The sequence below is a fragment of the Thunnus maccoyii genome, chromosome 12, assembly GCF_910596095.1.
Source record: "Thunnus maccoyii chromosome 12, fThuMac1.1, whole genome shotgun sequence".
NCBI lineage: Eukaryota > Metazoa > Chordata > Actinopteri > Scombriformes > Scombridae > Thunnus > Thunnus maccoyii.
Genome location: NC_056544.1, coordinates 3608428 through 3629290, shown reverse-complemented (window position 1 = coordinate 3629290; position 20863 = coordinate 3608428). Strand labels below are relative to the sequence as shown.

Genomic DNA, 20863 nt, shown 5'->3' with positions numbered 1-20863 from the left:
TTTTAATCTTCCAAAAGAAGCGAAAGCGGAAATAAGCGGGGTGAGTCCTCTTGCTTGCTACGACACTCTCTGAACAACTGCGAACCAATCACATCACACCTCTCCATGTTTTGGAGGAAGTACAATCCCACCAGCGTTAGCTACATGGATGTATCATAGCAGTCTACTGCTCGTTAGCTAACGCGAGCAGTAAACTGCTGTTTATTCATTTTAACAAAAACAGTGGTTCTGCCTTACTTAAGCTATATGCATGAATTTTAATTGCAAGTCTTTATTGTTACACAGAGGCTAGTGTTAGTTAGCAAACTTGACTAGCGAGCTGTAAGTTAGCAAATGTCAACATCCCAGGGCAGTTAAGAGTTAGCCGGTGGAGTTTGAGCCTGCTCAGGTACTGCTGGATGTGTTTTTCACGTGTCTTATGCTTAAGTTACTCAGGATTTGCCTTAACTACTGTTCTTATTGATTACTTAAAATAAGCAATTATATTCTATTTATGTCTTTAAATGCTTTAAGTTCAATGATGTAGAAAACATTCATTACTTACGGTACTCTGTTCGGAAAGTCTGGCAGGCAGGTCATGCGTCGTTTCCAGTTGGTTTCCTTAGCTCACCACCCTCCACATATACATCTAGTTGACCTTGCCCACTATTATTGTGTAAAAGACTGGAAAAATAAACTGACAACGACTCGAGGATATAATTTGGGACTGGCTCCTCGCAGTAATGGGACAGTGTCCACATATGAAAAATAATGAATACAATCCTCTTGTGTTAGTTTGGGTATAACTTGTATAAGTCACAACTGAAGTAATGATTGTTGTTCCTCAGCTGGTTCATCATGAAGACCAATAAGTCATATAAGCTTGTGCTGCACAAGAAAGGCTTTGGTGGGAGTGGTAAGCAAACACTTGCAGCCTCAATTCATGTTTCTCTTTTGAAATATTTGATTTCTATGAGATTGTCTCTTTCTTTGAACAGATGATGAGTTGGTTGTCAACTCAAAGGTTTTCCCTCAAGTCAGTATTGGGGATATAATCGAGATTGCACACCCCACAGATGAGTACAGGCAAGTTTTCATAATGGCCACAATGGCACAATTACACGGTTAAACTGATGTTTTACCATTTACATGTTGTTCCACTACTGAGCCTATTATCTCATATTGTCTATTTTGAAATCTCCAGTCCTCTCCTGCTGCAGGTGAAGAGCCTAAAAGAGGATCTTCAGAAAGGTAAATGAACTATGATGTACAGTAACCCTGCATGTAGCAGCAGGTTTGCTCTGTTTATGGAATTTGAGCAGGCTAGATCTTATTAACCTTGAATGATCTCTGTGTCGTCAGAGTGGGTTATTGTTACAACAGCTGAGACTAGAATATTATAGCAAATTGTTCTCAGATGGTGGACTGACTAAACAGTATAATGCAATCCAATCCAAACAGCCTTGTGATGTGAAGCTCATAATGTTCTCTTGTTGTTGACATGGTGTCAGAGAGGTGTTGACACAACTCTGTGGTGATTATTCAGACTGTTTTGTGGTGTTAATGAATTTGGTTGCATTATAAGATGTTCCTGTCCACCTCCTATAATAAAAGGTGTAAATGAACAATTAGAATTATGGTCTAATGTCAAAGCCACGATTCATGACTTACTAGGTCTCAATGTAACACTGAAAAATAATTGATAATCAATAAATATTTTGTTCTTATTCAGAGACGATCAGTGTGGACCAGACTGTAGCGCAAGCTTTCAAACTGCGTGCATACCAGGATGTCATTGTTAACATTGTCGACCCAAAGGTATGTCGCTGTGACTCCTCTGCATCTCCGCTGTCTGTCAGCCGAACAGAATCCCTTATAGTTTTTTGCCTTACAGGACGTTACACTGGACCTGGTGGAGCTGACTTTCAAGGACCAGTACATCGGTAGAGGGGACATGTGGAGACTGAAGAAGAGTCTGGTGGGGCATGTGAATGTCTACATAACTGGTTGTAATGTGTAATAGCTCATATGTGCATTTAACTTTTGTATTCTTCATTTTAGGTGAGCACGTGTGCTTATGTGACACAGAAGGTGGAGTTTGCTGGAATCAGGTAGATTACCAAGCATACGTTTCAGTCTCCACATTCCATTTACATAAAGGCGAAAGAAATCAACATTTATCCACACTTTTTAATTAATGGTCAGAAACAGAAGCAGCCAACTTATGAATAAAGGAAAAAAAGGCAAAGGGAACTGTTTTTGTTCTGATATTGGAGCACACTGCTTGTAGAAGATATGTTGTTGGGGTTTTTATTCTGCACTGAAATAAGGGGAGTGACCCTAAGGTCAATGAGAGAGTTGATTTGTTTTTTTTTAGTACTTGAAAGAAATTTGACGTGCATTTTTTGCCTTGTTTTCGTAGTGTACAGTAGTGATGTTTCCTACTTTGTTCCTACTTCTTTGTAGAGTTTCACGTCTCTACATGCATGCTCATGGTGTTTTTGATTCTCTAGAGCCCAGGCCAGTGAACTCTGGGTGAAGGGAGAGAAAGTGACCTGTGGTTACATCAGTGAAGACACCAGGGTAAGATGTAGGGTGTATTATATGTAGTTTTGGCAGATGCTGATATTTTTACTCCACCATCACAGACTGCTAATATTATATGTCAATATTCAAAATCTATGAGTTTGGCCTTTTTAAAGTAACCAAAAATTAAAAGTTAGTCAGTGTTTACCACAGGAATGTCCATTTATTGCATGTGGAAAAGTCTGTAAAAAAGTATGTTTTAAGTGTTGGAGCTTTAAATGGTGTACCACATAACCCCTGACGTCTGGTGAGTTTTTATATATATATATATTGTTTGCATAAGATAATAATGTGCCCACAAGTTATCTTATGGCATTATTATCTTGTGCATACATTATATTATCTTGTGTGCAGGGGTTACGATTTGGGTCACATTGGGTCAAGCCTGGGCCTTGAGGTCACACTGTAATTCTTAAGTAGAAAGGAGACATTCTCTCCTGCCCCAAAACAAACACAGAGGGTTTGTTTTGGGGCAGCAGAAACCTCTCTGATAAAGGGTAAATCAGCATTGCTGTGGTTACCAAAGTCGGAGGGGGATTTCCTAGACAACACAGATAGGTGAATGTGTAGATTCTATTGACACAGTCTGACAGTGACCTGAAGTTCCATGCAACGTGACCTGAACTAACACGGGTGAAATACAGTTCCTTGTTTAGAAAGTAGTGAGCCAATTAGACTAATTTTTCATATTGTTGGCTCATCTGTTGAGGTTAAAGACTAAGAGTCAGACCTTCAGGGGGCAGAACGGAAAGAGACAGCATCTTGGCCAGAACACCTTGATGTGTATTGTTTCAGTTCTCTGCTTGATCAAGTGCTTCAATAAACATTTTCAGCTTTAAGACATCAAAGTCCACTTTTCTCCACTAAGGTGCTGACCATCGCTCAAAATATCCACAACAGCTTGTATGCACAAGATTAAAAAATATATATATCTCTTGGGACTTTGGGGGCTCTGTAGTACACAACTCACCTATGATAACATGACAGGATCAAATTTACAGTAATTTACTTTTTAAATGTATTGAAAAGGTACAAAAGGTCATTTAAGAGATGTACCAATCAATAAGACATAAACACCAGGCTTTCTCACCCATGTAGATGTGGTTAAGGAAGAACCTCCGTCATTTCAAATATGGATGGCACTGACAAGTCTACATCCGGAATAAAGTGTGACAAACTAGTGAAAAATAATAATCAGATATAATATGGACATAGTGCATTGGGCAAGTTTATGCAGTAGTGTTGAAACAGTGTTTGGGCAGTGGAATGGATATTTGCTGTTTAACATATTAAGTGGACTTAACATATTAAACTGCCACCAAATGTGTGATTTTGCTCTGTATACGTTACATTGACTAATAGAAGTCACTTGTTTTAACATGTATGTAGAGCTTACTGTCTTCAGTTGCACTTTCTCGTTTGTTATCATGTAGTTACTTGAGCATTTACAATAATGTCATGTGATCTTGTGAAACAGGTGGTGTTCAGATCCACATCTGCAATGGTGTATATCTTTATCCAAATGAGCTGTGAGATGTGGGACTTTGACATCTATGGTTAGTTACTCACATTGTATGAACTTATTTAGTCAGTTTATGTTTTTCATATTGATACGTTCCTAGAGGAGAATGTCTCATTTCAATGTTTCGCTCTCAGGTGACCTCTACTTTGAGAAGGCTGTAAATGGTTTCCTGTCAGACCTTTTTGCCAAATGGAAGGTTTGTGATTTCCTTTTGTCTGATTTTGTCATAACTTTTAATCCCCATTTTCAAGATTAAACCAAAGTAATGTTTTAATATTTGGAGCCTGTAATTTCCTTTGGGATTAATAAAGTACTGTGTCTACTATTCTCAAAATAGGAGAAGAACTGCAGTCATGAAGTGACGGTTGTACTCTTCTCACGTACCTTCTACAGTGCTAAAACAATAGGTGAGTGTCTTCGTCACATTCAGTTGTGACACATATGCATCAATGCTAAAACGGATTTGTCATTTTCCTCAGATGAATTTCCTGAGATTCTCAGAGCGTCCATCAGACAAGATCACGAAGGACGTTTTTATGAAGACTTCTACAGGTATCACCATCTACCTTACTGCTCGCTCATCAGAGTTAAGGAGTAGATAACAGAGGAGTTTGATGGCTCTTAACTGCTTTGTGATCAGGGTCGTGGCTCAGAATGAGAGACGGGATGAGTGGACGTCATTACTGGTCACTATCAAGAAGCTCTTCATTCAGTATCCTGTCCTAGTGCGGCTGAAAGAAGCAGGTAGTGAATGAGTTGAACATTTGGTTGAAAATAGATCTTTGGATCAGGTGCCTTTTGTGACCAAATCTTGTGTTAATTTACTTTCATGCCAGATGGTTTTCCTGTCGGTTACAACTCCACCTCTGCCCAAGGAAACTACCTGGAGGCCATTAACCTTTCTTTCAATGGTGAGTAATCTAATCCCAGAGTAGAATTACTCTCAGTAAAAGAAGAAATTTAATTATCACATGTATGTATTATGTGACTACACTTAGTTACTCAACAGTAACATTGATATAGAAGTTGATGTATGTCAACATCTGTGAGACTGTCATTTTATTTCCAGCAGTGTTAACAAGTGGCTTGGTAGCTATTTCTTCATGTTTCTGACCAGACTGTAGGTGTTCATTTGCCTGATAATCAGACTAAATGCCATCTCATTTCACTTGAATAGTTTAATCTATTAATCTAGCTGATGAATCTTTTTGAATTGATGAAAAAAAAATGGAGATTTGGGCAGATATTCAGATATCTGGAAGACGTCTGTTGGTTGTTTGTTATTCTTATCCAAATTTAAAAGCATATTGGTTGTTAGCCATTTGTGCTTTTTAAATGTAAATACAGGTCCATCCAATTCATGTTTACTGCTAAATTTTGTTTCTCAATACCCAGGTACTCAGATTTCCTTTTTAAATATATTTCAAACATTTATGATCCTGTGAGACAATTAATACGGTATGTGTACATACATACAGATGTGTACATACATACAGTAACAGTGTAAGTATTATGTCAAGGCAGTGCAGGGTTGAGCCTCAGACTTGGAATATTATATTCCCTCCCTGGGCCAATGAATGCCTTCCTTTGTGTCCAAGTCACGAGTCTTCAGGATCATAAAATGTGCTCAAACAGAAATATTTTGGCACATTTTTTTATTTCAAGAGCTTTTTGTGAGAATATCACAAACTGAGGCTCCAGTTTTTAATCAAGTCATTACCAACAAGCAGCATTAATGAGTTCCTGACCAGTTATGCAAATAAATGTGATGAATATGATGAAATGTGATGAAAGACAAAAAGAGAGGCTGAAAGCCACCATGTCTCCCACAGTGTTTGACAAGCACTACATCAACCGTAACTTTGACCGCACTGGCCAGATGTCAGTGGTCATCACACCCGGGGTTGGAGTGTTTGAAGTCGACCGTCTGCTTATGATTCTCACCAAACAGCGTATGATTGATAACGGTGAGTGTGATGATACAAATACATGTTGATAGTGATGAGCGGATGAAGCCTTATGAAACTTTGGGGGGGGGGTTTGTGTTTTTGCTGGAAAAAGATTTGCAGCTTCAAGGCTTTGAAGTGTCCACAGTGACATCTGGTGGTGTGCATGGGTTATAGCAGCCCTTCAAGATAGTAACTTTAATTGTCTGATGTGTGCAATAAAGGTTCAAGAAGCATGTTTTTTATTAAATCTGTACTACTCTTGTTGTGTATGCTACAGTATAATAATTAATAAATGCGTTATCCAAAAAGTCTACACATAAAACATTTTTGTTGACAGGAAATATGAACACATCTTATTGGTACTTACTGTGGGCTCATGTGTTTTAACTTCATGGTTGTTATTTATGTGACATTTCATGTGTCACAACATAATGTGACAGGAGATTAATATTCATGAATGAAACAAGCTTCTGTGCTTCAGTATCATCCCCTCGTCACTACTAATTAAACATATTTTCACATTAACACTAAATGAAGGAGGTTAATTGTGTGACTGGCATTTCCCCTGTAGGTATTGGTGTAGACTTGGTGTGTATGGGGGAGCAGCCATTGCATGCAGTACCATTATTCAAGGTAACACATCCACATCCTGTATGAGTCACTGTAGGTGCATCAGGTCCATATGTGTGTTTGTCACTGACAGTCTCTAACATTTACTCTGTAGTTGCACAATAGGACGACACCCGGAGACTCTCGTGTCGGAGACGACTATAACCTCCCTCACTGGATCAACCACAGGCAAGATAACACACTTGAAGCATGATATCAAAGATAAATTCAGTTTAAGTGTAAATATGGAATTAAGTGATCATCTTGGTTATACGTCTCCTCTGTTTATTCCTGCAGCTTCTACACCTCCAAAAGTCAGAACTCTTGCAGTTCCTTCACCCCTCGAATCAAACTGGCTGGCCGCAAGGTACAATCGCACATTTATTACATTATTATATGACTTAATTGTTCTGAAAGGCATCTCATACAATTTAACATCTCTGTAAAATTTCCTTTTTTTTAGCTTCATGCTGAAAAATTCAAGAGCAGCAAAGACCACAGTAAGCTGTGATAATATATCTCTCTGAACTCTATTTAACCTTTTGAAGCATGAATCAGATAATGGCTTCTTATTGCACTCCAACCCTCCTCTCCTTGACTTCTTCCAGCTCTCTGTGCACCAAAGGACTCTGACAACAGCTTGCCAATACAGGTGGACTACGACGCCTATGATGCTCAGGTGTTCAGACTTCCTGGTCCTTCACGAATTCAGAGAAGCACCAACTTCAGGTATCTGACTGCTTGCACAACATATTACATGAGGCAGTGGACAGAGGTCTAATTTCTGTTAAGCCCTGTTGAACGGAGTGTGTTTTTCAGGATGGGTCGAGACAAAGAGACGAGTGGGAGGAAGAGCTGGGGCTCGGTGGACGTCAGCACAGGCATTGGTGCATCCCCTCCTGTTCGCTCTGGAGGTCCGGATGAGCAGCGTAGCCTGGCCTCTGATGACAGTCTGGGCCCCGTGTCCAACATGCTGCTGATACCCCGGATGCCCCCTGCCCAGTATGAAGTCAGCAGTTCTCTGGGATACACAAGCACCAGAGGTAACTCCAAGCGCAACGCCTAAAAGGGGATGTGATAAAGTGCGCCCCATCTCTTATCTTTCTCCATCCCATTCCTGTTTCTCATTTGTTCTGTTGTTCAGAGCTGTTGGAGAAGATGATGGACTCTCAGCGGGACTCCAGCGCACCAGGAAGGTTCACAGTGGGAAGTGCTGAGTCCACTTTGCACATCCGCCCAGGAGGTTACACCCCACAGAGAGCGCTCATAAACCCCTTCACTCCATCCAGGATGCCCATGAAGCTCACCTCCAACCGCCGGCGCTGGATGCACACCTTCCCTGTCGGTAAGGTGACGCACAGTCATGCACAAAACACACAGCAACTTTTGGGAACTAGTTAAGGTGTGAGTTGGTCACCATACTTGAAAAATATGTTATTCATCCGCTCAATCCGCTCAGCTGGATTGCCTAATTATAACAATCATATTACTTTTACTTTAAATGATGCCGTCTTCTCTTGCATCATAATTATTTTCCAGCAAACAAATTTTGTGGGGAAAGTTTGTACTTAAATTAATAATTTAATGGGGTGATTGTTTTTTTTGTGCCACTGTCATTCTTCAGGTCCATCTGGAGAGGCTATTCAAATCCATCACCAGACCAGACAGAACATGGCTGAACTGCAGGGCAGCCAGCAGAGAGACCCTGCCCACACCTCAGCCGAGCTGCTGGAGCTGGCCTATCACGAGGCTACTGGAAGGTTAGACACTCCCACTACAAGGGACAAACATTTTGCTTTGTAAAGAATGTTAGCTTGAAGCTCAGACAGTGAGATAAATACTTGTTATTTATCTCTTCATTTAAGACGAACAACCTCACGGCAAACAGGAGAGAACGGCCTTTACATCGGTGGAGGGATGGAAGAGTTCACTGGAAGTCCAAGGAGCAACAGTAGTGGTGAAATCAAACTTACCACTTTACATACTGTATATATTTTTCTCACTGTCAACAAGTCCCATGAAGAGACCAAAACTAACAATGGACCCACTGACATCAGTGAGCATGTCAATGAGCCACATTGTTCCACTGGCTGACATGTTCCTTTATTACCATGGACACACACTGTAGTTTATTTTGACTCAGTCCACATGCAGCCCTGCTGCCAGAAATACTCAATAGAGCACCAAACATGTATTATTCCGTCGCTATAAATAGCTCTCTACAAATGCACTTCCTCCTTTTTGAGTAACGTTTGCTGAAAACTACAGTGTCCAGCTGTTTTAGGAAGTTATTTAGCCTTAAAAAAAAAAACTACATATTTGTGAGCCATCTTTAAAGATTTACATATTTTTTAGGAACAAGTGGGGGCCGGGGTTGAATGCCACACATAGTTGGGAAGTCTATAAATGTGTCATAATTACCTTTTTTTCATAATCGAATTGAATATATGGATGATTCCTCTTTCTTTCTAGTAAATTTGAATCAGCTAAAATATGTAACCAGCCAGGAAAAAAATCTGTAAAACTGTGCTGCGATTTCTTTGTTTTTAATTGTGATCCCTGTGCAGGAGCTCTGACCAACCGCGGCTCCTCATTTGAAGACTTCTCCCTCAGTGGTGCCGATCCAAGTGAGTCCATCTTGCCCTTACGAAAACAAAGACACTTGTCATTGATCCGTTCGCAAACATTGTCATGTAGCCATACCTCAGGAACGGGATGATAATGAAGCTTCTTAATCACCAAACTGATGATGGCAATAAACCTTCAGAGGTGTCTTTAACCTGTGAGGGTTTATTCAGCTTTGGCAGGCAGGGTTCTCCACTGGGCGTCCTGTCTCCAGGGGTCACAGGTATAAACGCCTCTTACAGGTCATGTGGTTTGGGGTTACCCTCTCCTCCTCTCCTCTGTATCCTCTCTTTCGCTGTCTTACTCTTCTGCTATCTCTTTCTCTGGGCCTCCTCCTGTCTTATGATTGAAATATAACAAGGTCTTATATTTAATTAGCCCTCCCATAATTTTGCATTCAACAAGCCTCATGTAGATCTCATTGCTGGCATGGCGGTGTAGACAGTGTATTTCTCTTGACTTGATTGTAAATCTCTCTCTTGCACACAATATTTTGTAGAGTTTGCTCACCATTTGTATGTTTGCATGATGTGATTTCTCTGCCTACATTCACTGAGTCACTTCACCGTTCACACCTTCGCTGAGCTCAGGACACATGTTTCGCTTGCTTGTGAGCGACGCTGATCACAGACTGACTGTCACAGAGCCACAATCTGCATGTTTGATCACTGCTTCACAACCACAGCCCCCTCAGGAATCACCAGCAGGGGCTACGAGGCCAGTAAAAGTAACACTTTCCTTGTTTTTTTTCTTTCCCTCTTCTCTCTTCTTCCTACTCTTTTGTACTATTTTTGTTCGTGTCTACATTCTGTCTTTTTCTTTCTTTATGTATTCACTCTCCTCTTTACTCCTTTCTTTTGTTATCACCCCACTGTGCTTTCTTGTCCTTTCTATATCCATCTGCCCCCCCCCCCACACACATGTACCGCTCCACTCTGGGTACATGCATTTGTCTTTGCTGTGGGGATTTTGTGTGTGTGTGTGTGTTGTGTATGTGTGTGTGTGTGTGGGGGTGCTCCTGAAGCCCTGCTGCTGTCTGCACCCCCAACAGTGCCCAGCTTCTGCTGCACGGTGGGGGTGGACTGGAAGTCTCTGACCACACCGGCCTGCCTGCCCCTCACCACCGACTACTTCCCTGACCGCCAGACGCTGCAGAATGACTACACTGAAGGCTGCTACGACCTGCTGCCGCACAGCGACCTGGAGAGGTGCTCGCAGACTTTGATTCTGTGCCTTATTTCCACCATAAATCGACAAAAATACTTATGTTTAACACTTAGAACCAGTTTCTGGATGTGGGAATTTTTAAATGTGAAAGGTGAAGGGGAAAAAATGGCAACTGGAACACTGCATATCACAAAATACTGTAAATATGTTTTTTATGTTTTATCTAAGTGCCTTTTTTGTCTCAGGTCGACTAAGTTCTTGTACTTCTTCTATCTCTTTCTCAGGCGGGAAGATGAAGCTCCAGTGATGAGTGCCACTCAGGTGTTTGAGGAGTTTATCTGTCAGAGGTTGATGCAGGGCTACCAGATCATCGTCCAGCCAAATAACAGGAAACCACAGCCAGCTGTGGCCACACCCCTTGGCAGCAGCCCTCTTTACTCCAGAGGTTAGTTAATGTTTCATACTGTATATATATATATTGTGTGTATATTTATTTAAAATCCAAAACTGTTTCATATTCTCCACTGTGTTCTTATATCCAAATACAATGCTAAATTATATGTAGGAGTTAATTTTTGATTATTTGTGTCCGTACAAGCAGTGGTTTCAGTATTTGATACAATATGTCTCTAGAATAAACCTCAGCAGACCCGTGATGACTGCATGTGTCCTGTCTCTTGTTGTGTTTCAGGTCTGGTGTCTCTGCGTCGAGCAGAAGAGGAGGAGACGGTGTACTGGCTCAGTATGGGCCGGACCTTCCATAAAGTTTGCCTCAAAGACAAGATCATCACTGTTACTCGCTACCTGCCGAAGTGAGTACAAGCAACCTCTGACACAGATAAGACATATTCTTTGCCTCTAAGACCAGTGTGACGACACAAGTGGAAAACACTACTAATGAAAATCTACCAATGTCAGCTGTCTACTGTCACAATCTAATAAAAAGGCAAAAATGCAAAATACAGAAAGAAAACCTTGAGATATTTACAGAAAAGGAATTCCTGTTTTCTAATGACATCAGCAGGCTAAAAGTTGTGTTTGTTTGTGTGTGTTTTAGGTACCCGTATGAGTCTGCTCAGATCCAGTACAGCTACAGCCTGTGTCCTCCACATTCTGATGCTCAGTTTGTGTCCTGCTGGGTGGAGTTTGGCCATGAGAGACTGGAGGAATACAAGTGGAACTACCTGGACCAGTACATCTGCTCTGCTGGCTCTGAGGACTTCAGGTACATACAACACATCATGTATTCACACACGTATAGACGGTACTCTCCACTTTTTATCTGCTCATGTATTGTATTAATGTTGTGTTTATGGTCAATTCTAAGCCAAGTATGTAATCTACTGTTTACTAGTTTACACTCTTTATACTCTGAGTATCATTATCAGATCCCATGCTCTGCCTTTATTCTGCCTCCGCAGTTTGATCGACTCTCTGAAGTTCTGGAGGACTCGCTTCCTCTTGCTGCCGGCTGGAGGGGCTCGGCGGGTGGCGGACGGAGAAGGGCACTGGGATGTTTACGGGGATGGAGCGAGCACTGGAATGGGTGGCAGTGGAGAGTGGGTCCTGCTGGACGGCTTCATCCGCTTCCTGGAGGGCCTCAACCGCATTCGACGGCGGCATCGCTCCGACAGGATCATCAGAGTGAGGATCTCCTAGTTTAATGATTACTTGATTACATTACTTGACTTGTCTATATAAAATATGATTTCCTAATTTTAACTTCTGTACACCTATTATAATTTCAAACCTCAAAGATATTGAATGGTATTCAATAAAAATGACTGAAATTATTAATCAACTTTGTACCTTTACTACACTACTTAAAAAATGGAAATATTGTACTTTTAGCTCCACTACATCTGTCTGACAACTATAGCTACTATTTACTTTGCACATTATGATTTAAAAAAACCTAAAAGAGCATAAAGAACATATGAAATGTGATGCCGTGCTATAAAGTGAATTCAACAACCCAACAGAAAGTAAAAAAGCTGATATTGGTTTGACCACCTACAACATTACAGTGTCTTAGTAATAACATTTTGCTGATAGTACTTCTGTACTTTTAGTTAAATCAGATTTTGAATGCAGGACATCATGGCACTGACACTTTTACATAAGTAAAGGGTCTGAATACTTTTTTTCACTACTTGAATATCAGACTTTACTTTAGCACCATACCACTGTTTTTCCATGTTTTGGCCCTTTATCCATTATTTTCTGCCATTTTCCAAAGCATCTTATAGGGTTTTTGATACTGTCTGGCCATTGAACACAGGGTAAACACACTCTCCTTCTCTTCTTCACATAGCAGAAGGGCACACCAATGAAGGGACTGCAGGTTACCAGTCCTCTCCCTCCATATCCTACTGAACCTGTAGCGCCCCCACAAGGCAAGAAAGGCACATCAGCTCTATCAGCCCTGCTGGAGATGGATCAGAACCAGAAGTGAGTGACTTGCATGACATCATGTTGTTTGCATTGCACACATGGATCTCAGTCTTCAGTGCATTCTCTCTGCTTCCTGTCAGGACGCTGGAGGAGCAGCAGCAGCAGCAGCAGCAGGCAAAGCCCTCAGCAGCCATCAGTGACCCTGCAAGTGTTGCTACAGCTCTCTCATATGTAGACAGTCCACGCAAGGTGAGCCTCCTCTCTGTGTGTGTGGATCAGAATAAGTTGTTTTGCTTCAGGCGTTCAGCTTTTGCAGACACATCTGAATTTTTTTTTTTTTTTTTTTTAATCAGCAACAAATACTTTGATGAAATGGTTATTCTTTGCTGGTGCTTTGGTGAGGGGCTTTTGCTCTTGTTTTTCTCCTTCCATCTGCATTTTCTCCATGCCTCTGTTCTGTTCCCGTGCTGAGCTTTGGGTGTTTGATCCTGGGTCATGTTCTCCCTGTATGCTGACAGGACGCTGCCTTTATTTTGGATTTTATACGTAGCCCTCGCTCCTCCTACATCTATCACTCTCAGGTCAGTAACGAGGTCCCGGGGCATCGCTGAAGCTCAGTGTGTGTGTGTGTGTGTGTGTGTGTGTGTGTGGGTGTGTCTCTGTGTCTACATGTGCTGTAGTTCCTATAACTCACTCTGCATTACCGCATGAGCATGCTGTGCAGAAACACTGTGTGGGCGTCACATGACTTTTGACTTGCAGTGCGCCTTCAGACTTCTTTTTTTTTCACTTTTATTGAGTTTGTACTTTGTGCATCGTACTGTATGTAGTGCCTGCTGGTAGGTAGTGACACTTCCACAAACAGGGATCACATTTAATCTATTATGTTACTCAGTTAGATTTGTTGTTATCATTTTACTATCTAAAGTACAAATGTTAAAAAATATAAACATCATGAAAAGTTGCAGTGACCTGGCAAAAAACTCTCTCTGGCAAAATCTGTTTTTAAAGAAAAGATTTTAGTACTTAATTCTTTATATATCCAATAATAAAAAAACCTCGCTGCACATTTCAGCAGTATTCACATCCAGACAGAATCATTCTAAAGCTGTGTTATCCAACAGAAGGTCCCTTAAGAGTGGCTAAAGGTGGGTGAGAGGCATGTCTTTATTAGTTTAGTATTCATATAGCTACAGTCTAAAAAAGCAAAATCAGATGTGTGATCCCGATGTAACTAACATGTACTGTATCACAAGTGGACTCTAAACCTTTTAGGCCCATGTTTGTCTCCATGCATGACATCAGGACTGCGTTGGTAAAAGATCACACAAATTACAAAAAAAACACATTTTCTGACTTCCCTCTACTGGTGTGTATCCATGCAGATAGTTTTGCTTTTGTTGGTCCAGGTGTTGAGATATCTGTCTCTGAAATTTCTGCCTCCACCCCAATACAACAGAGGTGGATGGACTTTGTTTAAGACAGTAGTCTCAGTGAAGACAGTGAGGTCTGTGGATGTAACAGAGTAACAGCAACACTGTTTCTGGAAAAAGGTGTCGATAATGATGACACAAAATTATTTTCACCACCACAGTACCGGTGTGTCGACAGAAATCTCAAATAAAACCGCGTGCATGGCTGGATACCACTAGATGTAAGTCAGAAAATGTTTGTTATCTTAGGAAACCCTTAAAACATTCTGGCTGAAACAGCTCATTTAAAGAAGTACTTTAACTGTGTAGTTGCCTGCTGAAGCCACCGAGGCTGCAGATAAAGGAGTCCAGCCAGGAGTGACAGCTGGAGCAGCAGCACAGCCTGCAGGAGAGACTGCAGCCAGCAGCAGCACAGACACCAGGTACACTAACCCCTGACTGCATGTACTACACGGATGCAAAACACATTAAGCACTTAAAAAGGATTACAAAAGTTTAATACTAACATGGGTAAAAAAAAATTGATATTTTTATTTAATGTCTCTCAGGGTTTTACTCCTTTCTCCTAGTTGTGTCTTAATGCTTGTTAATGCTACGTTGTTTTCGTGGACCCCAGTGAGAACAGCTGAAAACTCTGATAATCTGCCTAAACAGCATGTTGTGGTTCAGCACTGACCAGTGATGTGTTCACAGTGGGCAGTCTGCAGCTGGAGCCCTTTCTCTGTCCTCTTCCTCAACACTCATGGAGATCCTGGAGGCCATCAAACATCCCACGTGAGACTTGTTTTCATTTAATGTGGTTCCTGTAACCAGCACACAGTTATGTAGATATAATGGCTCTTGGATTTTCTTTTCAAGTCTTTAGGCAGTGAGTAATGTCGTGCACAGTTTTGTCTTCTTCCTTTTCCGTTTATGTTCCTAGTTGAAGTACTGCGGTGCCTACAGAGTGTGGTGACATGGGTCTGTTTTTATCAAGTTCATGTTTCTGTGCTCTGTGATATTACAGGACAGGAGTACAGCTGCTCCCAGAGCAGAAGGGTCTGCCACTCAACTGCTTCATCAGCGCCGAGGTCGTTCACTGGCTGGTCAACAACGTGGAAGGCGTGGCCACACAGGGCATGGCTGTGGATGTCATGCAGGTAAATGAATCCCCTCATGCCATTCATGACACAAAATCTAGTTTGTAGTATGTTTTTTTTGGTTTCCTGCATCAGCAAGAAAGCACTTTTTAGGAAACTGTGTAGTACAGTGTAAATGTTGCTTGTATGCATCTCTCAGCAGCGTGCTGTTTGTCTGTGTTTGTCTGTGTAGAAGATGCTGGATGAAGGTTTGGTGGCCCACGCTTCCGGGGATGCCATGCGCACCTTCGTCTATGGTTTCTACTTCTACAGGATAGTAGGAGAGAAGGACGGTGAATGGACTTAAAATGCACACAGAGACCTTATGGGTCACTGCTTTCTTCTTAGTTACTCACTGCACTTACAACAAATGTTAGTACTATATTTACTCACTCTCTCTGCAGGTCCGACCTCCCAGCTCACCCCCTCAGCGGCTGGTGGCTGGTCAGCCGCAGCTCTGGAGGACTTTGCCCTGTTCCAGAGGAAGTGGTTCGAGGTGGCCTTCGTGTTGGAGGAGCGGAGACCCTGCGACCTCCCGGCCTTCCTCCTGCCCTGGCTGCCCAGCCGGCCAGCTTCCTACGCAAGTAGGCACAGCTCCTTCAGCCGCAGCTTTGGAGGACGCAGCCAGGCCGCCGCACTGCTAGGTACACCCAGCCTGACCATCCCTCCCAGCCCACACCGCAGAGGAGCCATTACCTCCTCCCTCATCCAGTCTGATGCAGATCATGCTTATGTCTACTTTAGGTGATTGTCTGAGTCCAGTGTTGAAGTGTCACACAGAGCAGGGGGTACATTTGTTTTGGGGCTCTGGGTTAGTGTCATAGAAACCAAAAATACAAACCAATACTAATTGGTTCTTTCAGTGCTGCTGATTATTCATTATGTAAATGATGGCAGTAAGGTTTGCCCTGGCCAGTATCCACCCATCACATGACCCAGGAAGCACCCTCAAGTGAGCCCTCCAGCTTCCATACAACATTCATCCACATTTACCTCAAGCTCATTGTTTTTGGTTTGTACCAATTTTCACCAAAAAAGAAGAAGATTTTATTAAAAATGTACAGAAAATGCAGATCAGCTGCTGGAGTCCCAAACAAGATAGTTGCTGCTAGCATGGCTAAAAAAGTTATGAAGTTATGCATTTCAGATATTCAAAATAAACACCAACAAATTCACACATTAAAACAACTATAGAAACCAAAAATAATGAGATCTAGATGTACACAACCATCAGACAAACCACCATCCTTCAGTTACATTAATCATTTTCCATCTCACTCACACAGCAGTGTTCCCACCATCATCATCATCATCATCATCATCATCTCTTTACTGTGTGACACTGAGATACTGGACTCAGCTCTCCTCACAGTGGACTGTACAGTAGATCTGCATTGAGTAGCTGCTGGTGTGTAGAGCATGCAGAGTGTGTGTAGTTGTATTCATCAGTCCACAGTGGCACCGCCTCTGTCTGATGTCATCAAATTTTCACCTCCACCCTCCAATCAGTGCATGCTGTGTGGTTAGTGTGTAGCTGAAGTAGCAGTAGTGGTATTGTTTCAGTGCATGCTGTGGTGTTCTAGTGGCTGTGGTTCAGCAGTGCTGTGGTGTGCAATGTCCTCACCTGTCGCTCTCCTGCTGGCTTTTCAACATGAAGCACTGTCACTACACGGCAGGTCAGTGACAGTGCGTCTGCTTCAATCTGGACTCTTGCTTCACGCCACCTTTGACCTCATCTTATTTAAAAATCCTTGCATCTTCAAAGCAACTACTTTGCAACATTGAGGCTTTTTCAGTTTGCTATGTGACACCTTGACTTGTTTCCTGGATTAGTCTTAATGTGATGCTGGAACCATTCATGTCTAACCTGACTTTAAACTGGGATGATGCAGACATTAATGCTGTTTCAACTTCATGTGGGATTAAAGGGAGAGAAGCATGTGTAAGCATTCATGTCATCAGATAACAGAGATATCTAGAGAATAGAGTTATCTTTGAAAATTCAATTAGTATCAATAACAACTATGAAATATATCATAGTCCAGCATTCTTTAGATCAGATTTGAAGACCTTTAGAGGGTCAATAAATATCTCAACATCTCCATCCACGCTCAGCACCTCTGCTCTCACTCTGCCGTCTGCCCGCCCATCATGCCATCCATCTCTCCTTCTTTTGCTTCCTCGCCTCCTGTCTGTTTGTCTCTCCACCTCCCTCCCTCCCTCCATCTGTCCTCCAGCTGCTACAGTCCCGGAGCAGAAGACGGTCACCGTGGACGTGGATGTTAACAACCGCAGCGACCGAACTGAATGGTGCAGCTGTTATTACCACGGCAACTTCTCCCTCAACGCCGCCTTTGAGATCAAGCTGCACTGGATGGCTGTCACCGCTGCAGTGCTCTTTGAGATGGTAACAAGTTGTTTCTTCTATGTTTTCCCTCTGGAGTATTTAGGGAATTTGATACTTCCAGATTTCTTCCTGATTAACGAAATCTTTTCAAACACACCCGACATCCTCAGAATGCAACACAGGAAACACTTTCTGTACAACTGACATTTGACATTTGAGCTATTTTTGTCACAATCTGCCAACATGATTGCAGATTGGAGGAACTGAGAGAGAAGCATTAGAACATCTTGCCAAATGATAAGCAGGAGGTGGATCTATTATGACAGAAAGTATTGAGGAAATAAAGAACCAGTTCTCAGAAGTATCAGCAAATTCTTGAAGTCAGTGTCAAGGAAACAGTGAAGAAACTTAAGGTTACTTAAGGCATGACCTTTAGGGAAGATTTTGGCTTATATGAAGAGACTGAGACTTCTGTATGGTTCTTGTCACCTTATGAACTTTATAAGAGGAGGGAGCAGATGTGCAGTACAGAGAGCTTTCACTCTGAGCTGCCAGCTTTTAACCAGTTATTATCCATCAGGTTCAAGGGTGGCACAGGAAAGCGGCGTCCTGCGGCTTCCTGTTGGTTCCCGTGCTGGAGGTTCCTTTCGCACTGACTTCTTACCTGTACGGAGACCCACTGAGAGCCCAACTCTTCATCCCTCTGAACATCCACTGTCTGCTGAAGAACGGCAGTGACAACCTGTTTGAAGGTGAGGAAGCTCTCTCACTGCCAGCTCTCGCATATGTGATGTGTGGTTCAGTTACATCAGTCTGTTTCCTTTCATCAAACAGGTTTCGAACCCGAGACGTACTGGGACAGGATGCAGCTCTTTCAAGAGGCCATACTCTACAGGTTCTTGATGTTTTGTGGTTTTCTGAACGTTATAGAAATCCTTAAATGTAAGACGTACAGTAGCTGACAAAGTTTGGTGTCATGACCACATATTTTCTCTAACATTTGTGTTCTTTCCATCAGATTCGGCTTTGTGCACGACAAGTTTTCTGCCTCTTCTTTTAATTTCCCCTCAGAGAACAAGCCCCAGTACATCCACGTCACAGGTTTGTCACATCACAGCATAAAAAAACAACCACAGAGACGTCTGTGTCTTCTGGAAGCTTCAATCTGCTTCTCTCCTGTCAGGCACCGTGTTCCTGCAGCTGCCGTATTCTAAGAGGAAGTACCCGAGCGGGCAGCAGCGCCGGCGCAGAAACTCCACCACCTCCAACAGCCAGGGGCCGTTCGGCGGCGAGGAACGGGCCGGCTACTACTGGGCGTACAACACCATGCTGACCAAAGCCTGGAGGACGGGCGTGCTGGGCGACGAGAGGCTCGCTGACCGCCTGCTCAGAGACTTCAGCGACTTCTGCGCCAACAAGGACAACAGACTGCTGAACTTCTGGGACAGCTGCCAGGAGAAGATGAACGCCAGCGCACCCTGACCACAGGACAAGACGACTGGACAACGGAATGTAGAAGGACTTTGAAAATATCATGTTTTAAAATGTTTATTTATGATGTAAAATTGTAGAGTCAGAGTTCCACACTGTTCTGTTGCTGGGCCTCCTGCTCCAGACTGACCCCTCTAACAACCACTCACCTGTTTATGTGCTTGAATCTCTGCTTCGGATGATTGAACATGAAGTTCTAATTATCAAAAAATGCCTTAAGAGCTGAGATTCTGTGTCAATGTTGTGTTCTTCATTTTAGAGCTGTAACTGTTTTGATTTTCAATTATTTGTTTCAGTATTTTTTTATGCAGAAAACCAAATATTCTCTGTTTTCAGCTTGCTGACTGTTAGTCAGACAAATGACACATATGAAGATGTAATCTTTGACTGTGAGAAATTACAACGGGCATTCTTCACTATTATCTGACAATTTATTGGCCAAATGATTAATCAAGAAAATAATTGGCAGATTAAGTGATAATGAAGATTCTGCTGATAAGGAAGTTTCTGCATGTGAAGCACAGAAACTGTGTTTACATTTCCACCTTCTCCTTTCACATCCACCTGACACGCTCCAAATGTTGATTTAGTGTTGTGTACTTCCTGTCAGTTCTTAGTCAGCAGAGTCACAGTCTGTCAGCAGTTCAAACATGCCACATAACAGATCTGTAGCTGAATCATGTGATTGGACAATACAGACCGGAGTAAGACTCCTGTTTGTTTTTCACATGTGATTAATCATTTATACAAGTAATTCCAAATGAAACCAGGTGAGAGACGATGTTACAGCTCTGTGTTGTTTTAACACAGGCACAGACTGTAACACTACAGGAAATCCATCTATAGAAAATGTAATAAATAGATGAACGAGCTGCAGTTTGTATCAAATGAAATGAAACAATGTCAGCAGAAAAAAACACTTACTCACCTCTTGAACATGAACCTGAGGTCTGATGATCCACTGCTGATGTCATTCTGGGCTAAATGAAGATACTGTATATGATCATATGACCGGACTGGAAGACACTTCATTAAAATCAAACAACAGTAAAGTCTGACTTAAATAATGAAATCAAAAACAAACTTTAACATTAATTTCAAAGATATGTTGGAGGTCATCACATCAACTGAAAATGTTCCGCTTAGTATCTTAAAATCTTAAAAACACAATCTAAGGGATCTGGATCAAGATTGTTTATTTTATTTATGTAAAGATGAGATCACTATTGGATGATATATTGTCAGATTTTTTAAACTCAGAATATCAATAACAGTATCAGCCTCAAGACCCAGTCTGGGTCAGGCTATACAATAGATACTGATGAAAAATGATGGTAGAGAAACTGTTTTTAGTGGTGCATTAGTGTAACATTAAAGGGGCCTTGTGCAGCGTTGTAAACAAACAAAAGTTATGTTTACACTGTGTTACTCACTAAAACGTCTTGAATGCATTTCATTCCCCATGAAACATTTTCAAAGCAGATGTTTAAAGTATTAAAGTGAAGATACAAGCAGGATTTACATCCATGTTTACTAGCTTGCACTCTTCTTCTCTGCCTTTTGTTGATGTGAATCAAGTAAACAGTAAAGTCTGTTAAAGTCTTACAACAAGCTGCTTACAGTCGCATTTAAAAACCAACATT

At 41.8% G+C, this 20863-nt stretch overlaps 2 protein-coding genes across 7 annotated transcripts in view; one reads left to right on the top strand and one right to left on the bottom strand.

Annotated features, from left to right (window-relative positions):
• Positions 1–619, bottom strand: part of LOC121908344 (kinesin-associated protein 3-like) — a 65275-nt gene extending 64656 nt beyond the window's left edge. Inside the window, exon 1 of the mRNA XM_042428271.1 lies at positions 545–619. The gene's annotated coding sequence lies outside the window, so the exon portion shown is untranslated. The remainder of the gene's footprint in view (positions 1–544) is intronic.
• Positions 126–20081, top strand: depdc5 (DEP domain containing 5, GATOR1 subcomplex subunit). 6 transcript variants are annotated; one of them, XM_042428262.1, is made up of 43 exons: positions 126–388; positions 828–895; positions 978–1065; positions 1184–1230; positions 1712–1797; positions 1874–1957; positions 2041–2090; positions 2493–2562; positions 4043–4121; positions 4222–4283; positions 4425–4494; positions 4567–4639; positions 4728–4831; positions 4924–4998; positions 5920–6054; positions 6608–6669; positions 6761–6834; positions 6943–7012; positions 7109–7145; positions 7254–7374; positions 7465–7688; positions 7790–7990; positions 8270–8405; positions 8511–8602; positions 9213–9272; positions 10322–10478; positions 10722–10882; positions 11129–11249; positions 11495–11662; positions 11859–12081; positions 12752–12888; positions 12972–13080; positions 13350–13412; positions 14574–14686; positions 14958–15038; positions 15271–15403; positions 15576–15675; positions 15787–16026; positions 17620–17789; positions 18310–18481; positions 18564–18624; positions 18748–18830; positions 18913–20081. In XM_042428262.1, the coding sequence occupies exons 2-43, from the start codon at positions 838–840 to the stop codon at positions 19209–19211; spliced, it is 4749 nt and encodes a 1582-aa protein (XP_042284196.1). In that variant the 5' UTR covers positions 126–388; positions 828–837; the 3' UTR covers positions 19212–20081. The 6 variants fall into 6 exon arrangements, 5 of the variants coding, with proteins under 5 accessions (XP_042284196.1, XP_042284195.1, XP_042284197.1 ...); XM_042428261.1 differs by having other exon boundaries at positions 10295–10478; positions 12755–12888; XM_042428263.1 differs by having other exon boundaries at positions 10295–10478; positions 15787–15966.
• Positions 20082–20863: the final 782 nt, after the last annotated feature.

Coding starts and splice junctions, on each gene's coding strand:
- depdc5 (XM_042428260.1), top strand. CDS start 838: ATGAAGACCAATAAGTCATATAAGCTTGTGCTGCACAAGAAAGGCTTT. Junction 4,122..4,221: donor GTGGGACTTTGACATCTATG/GTTAGTTACTCA, acceptor TTTCGCTCTCAG/GTGACCTCTACTTTGAGAAG. Junction 13,413..14,573: donor CCTACATCTATCACTCTCAG/GTCAGTAACGAG, acceptor TTAACTGTGTAG/TTGCCTGCTGAAGCCACCGA.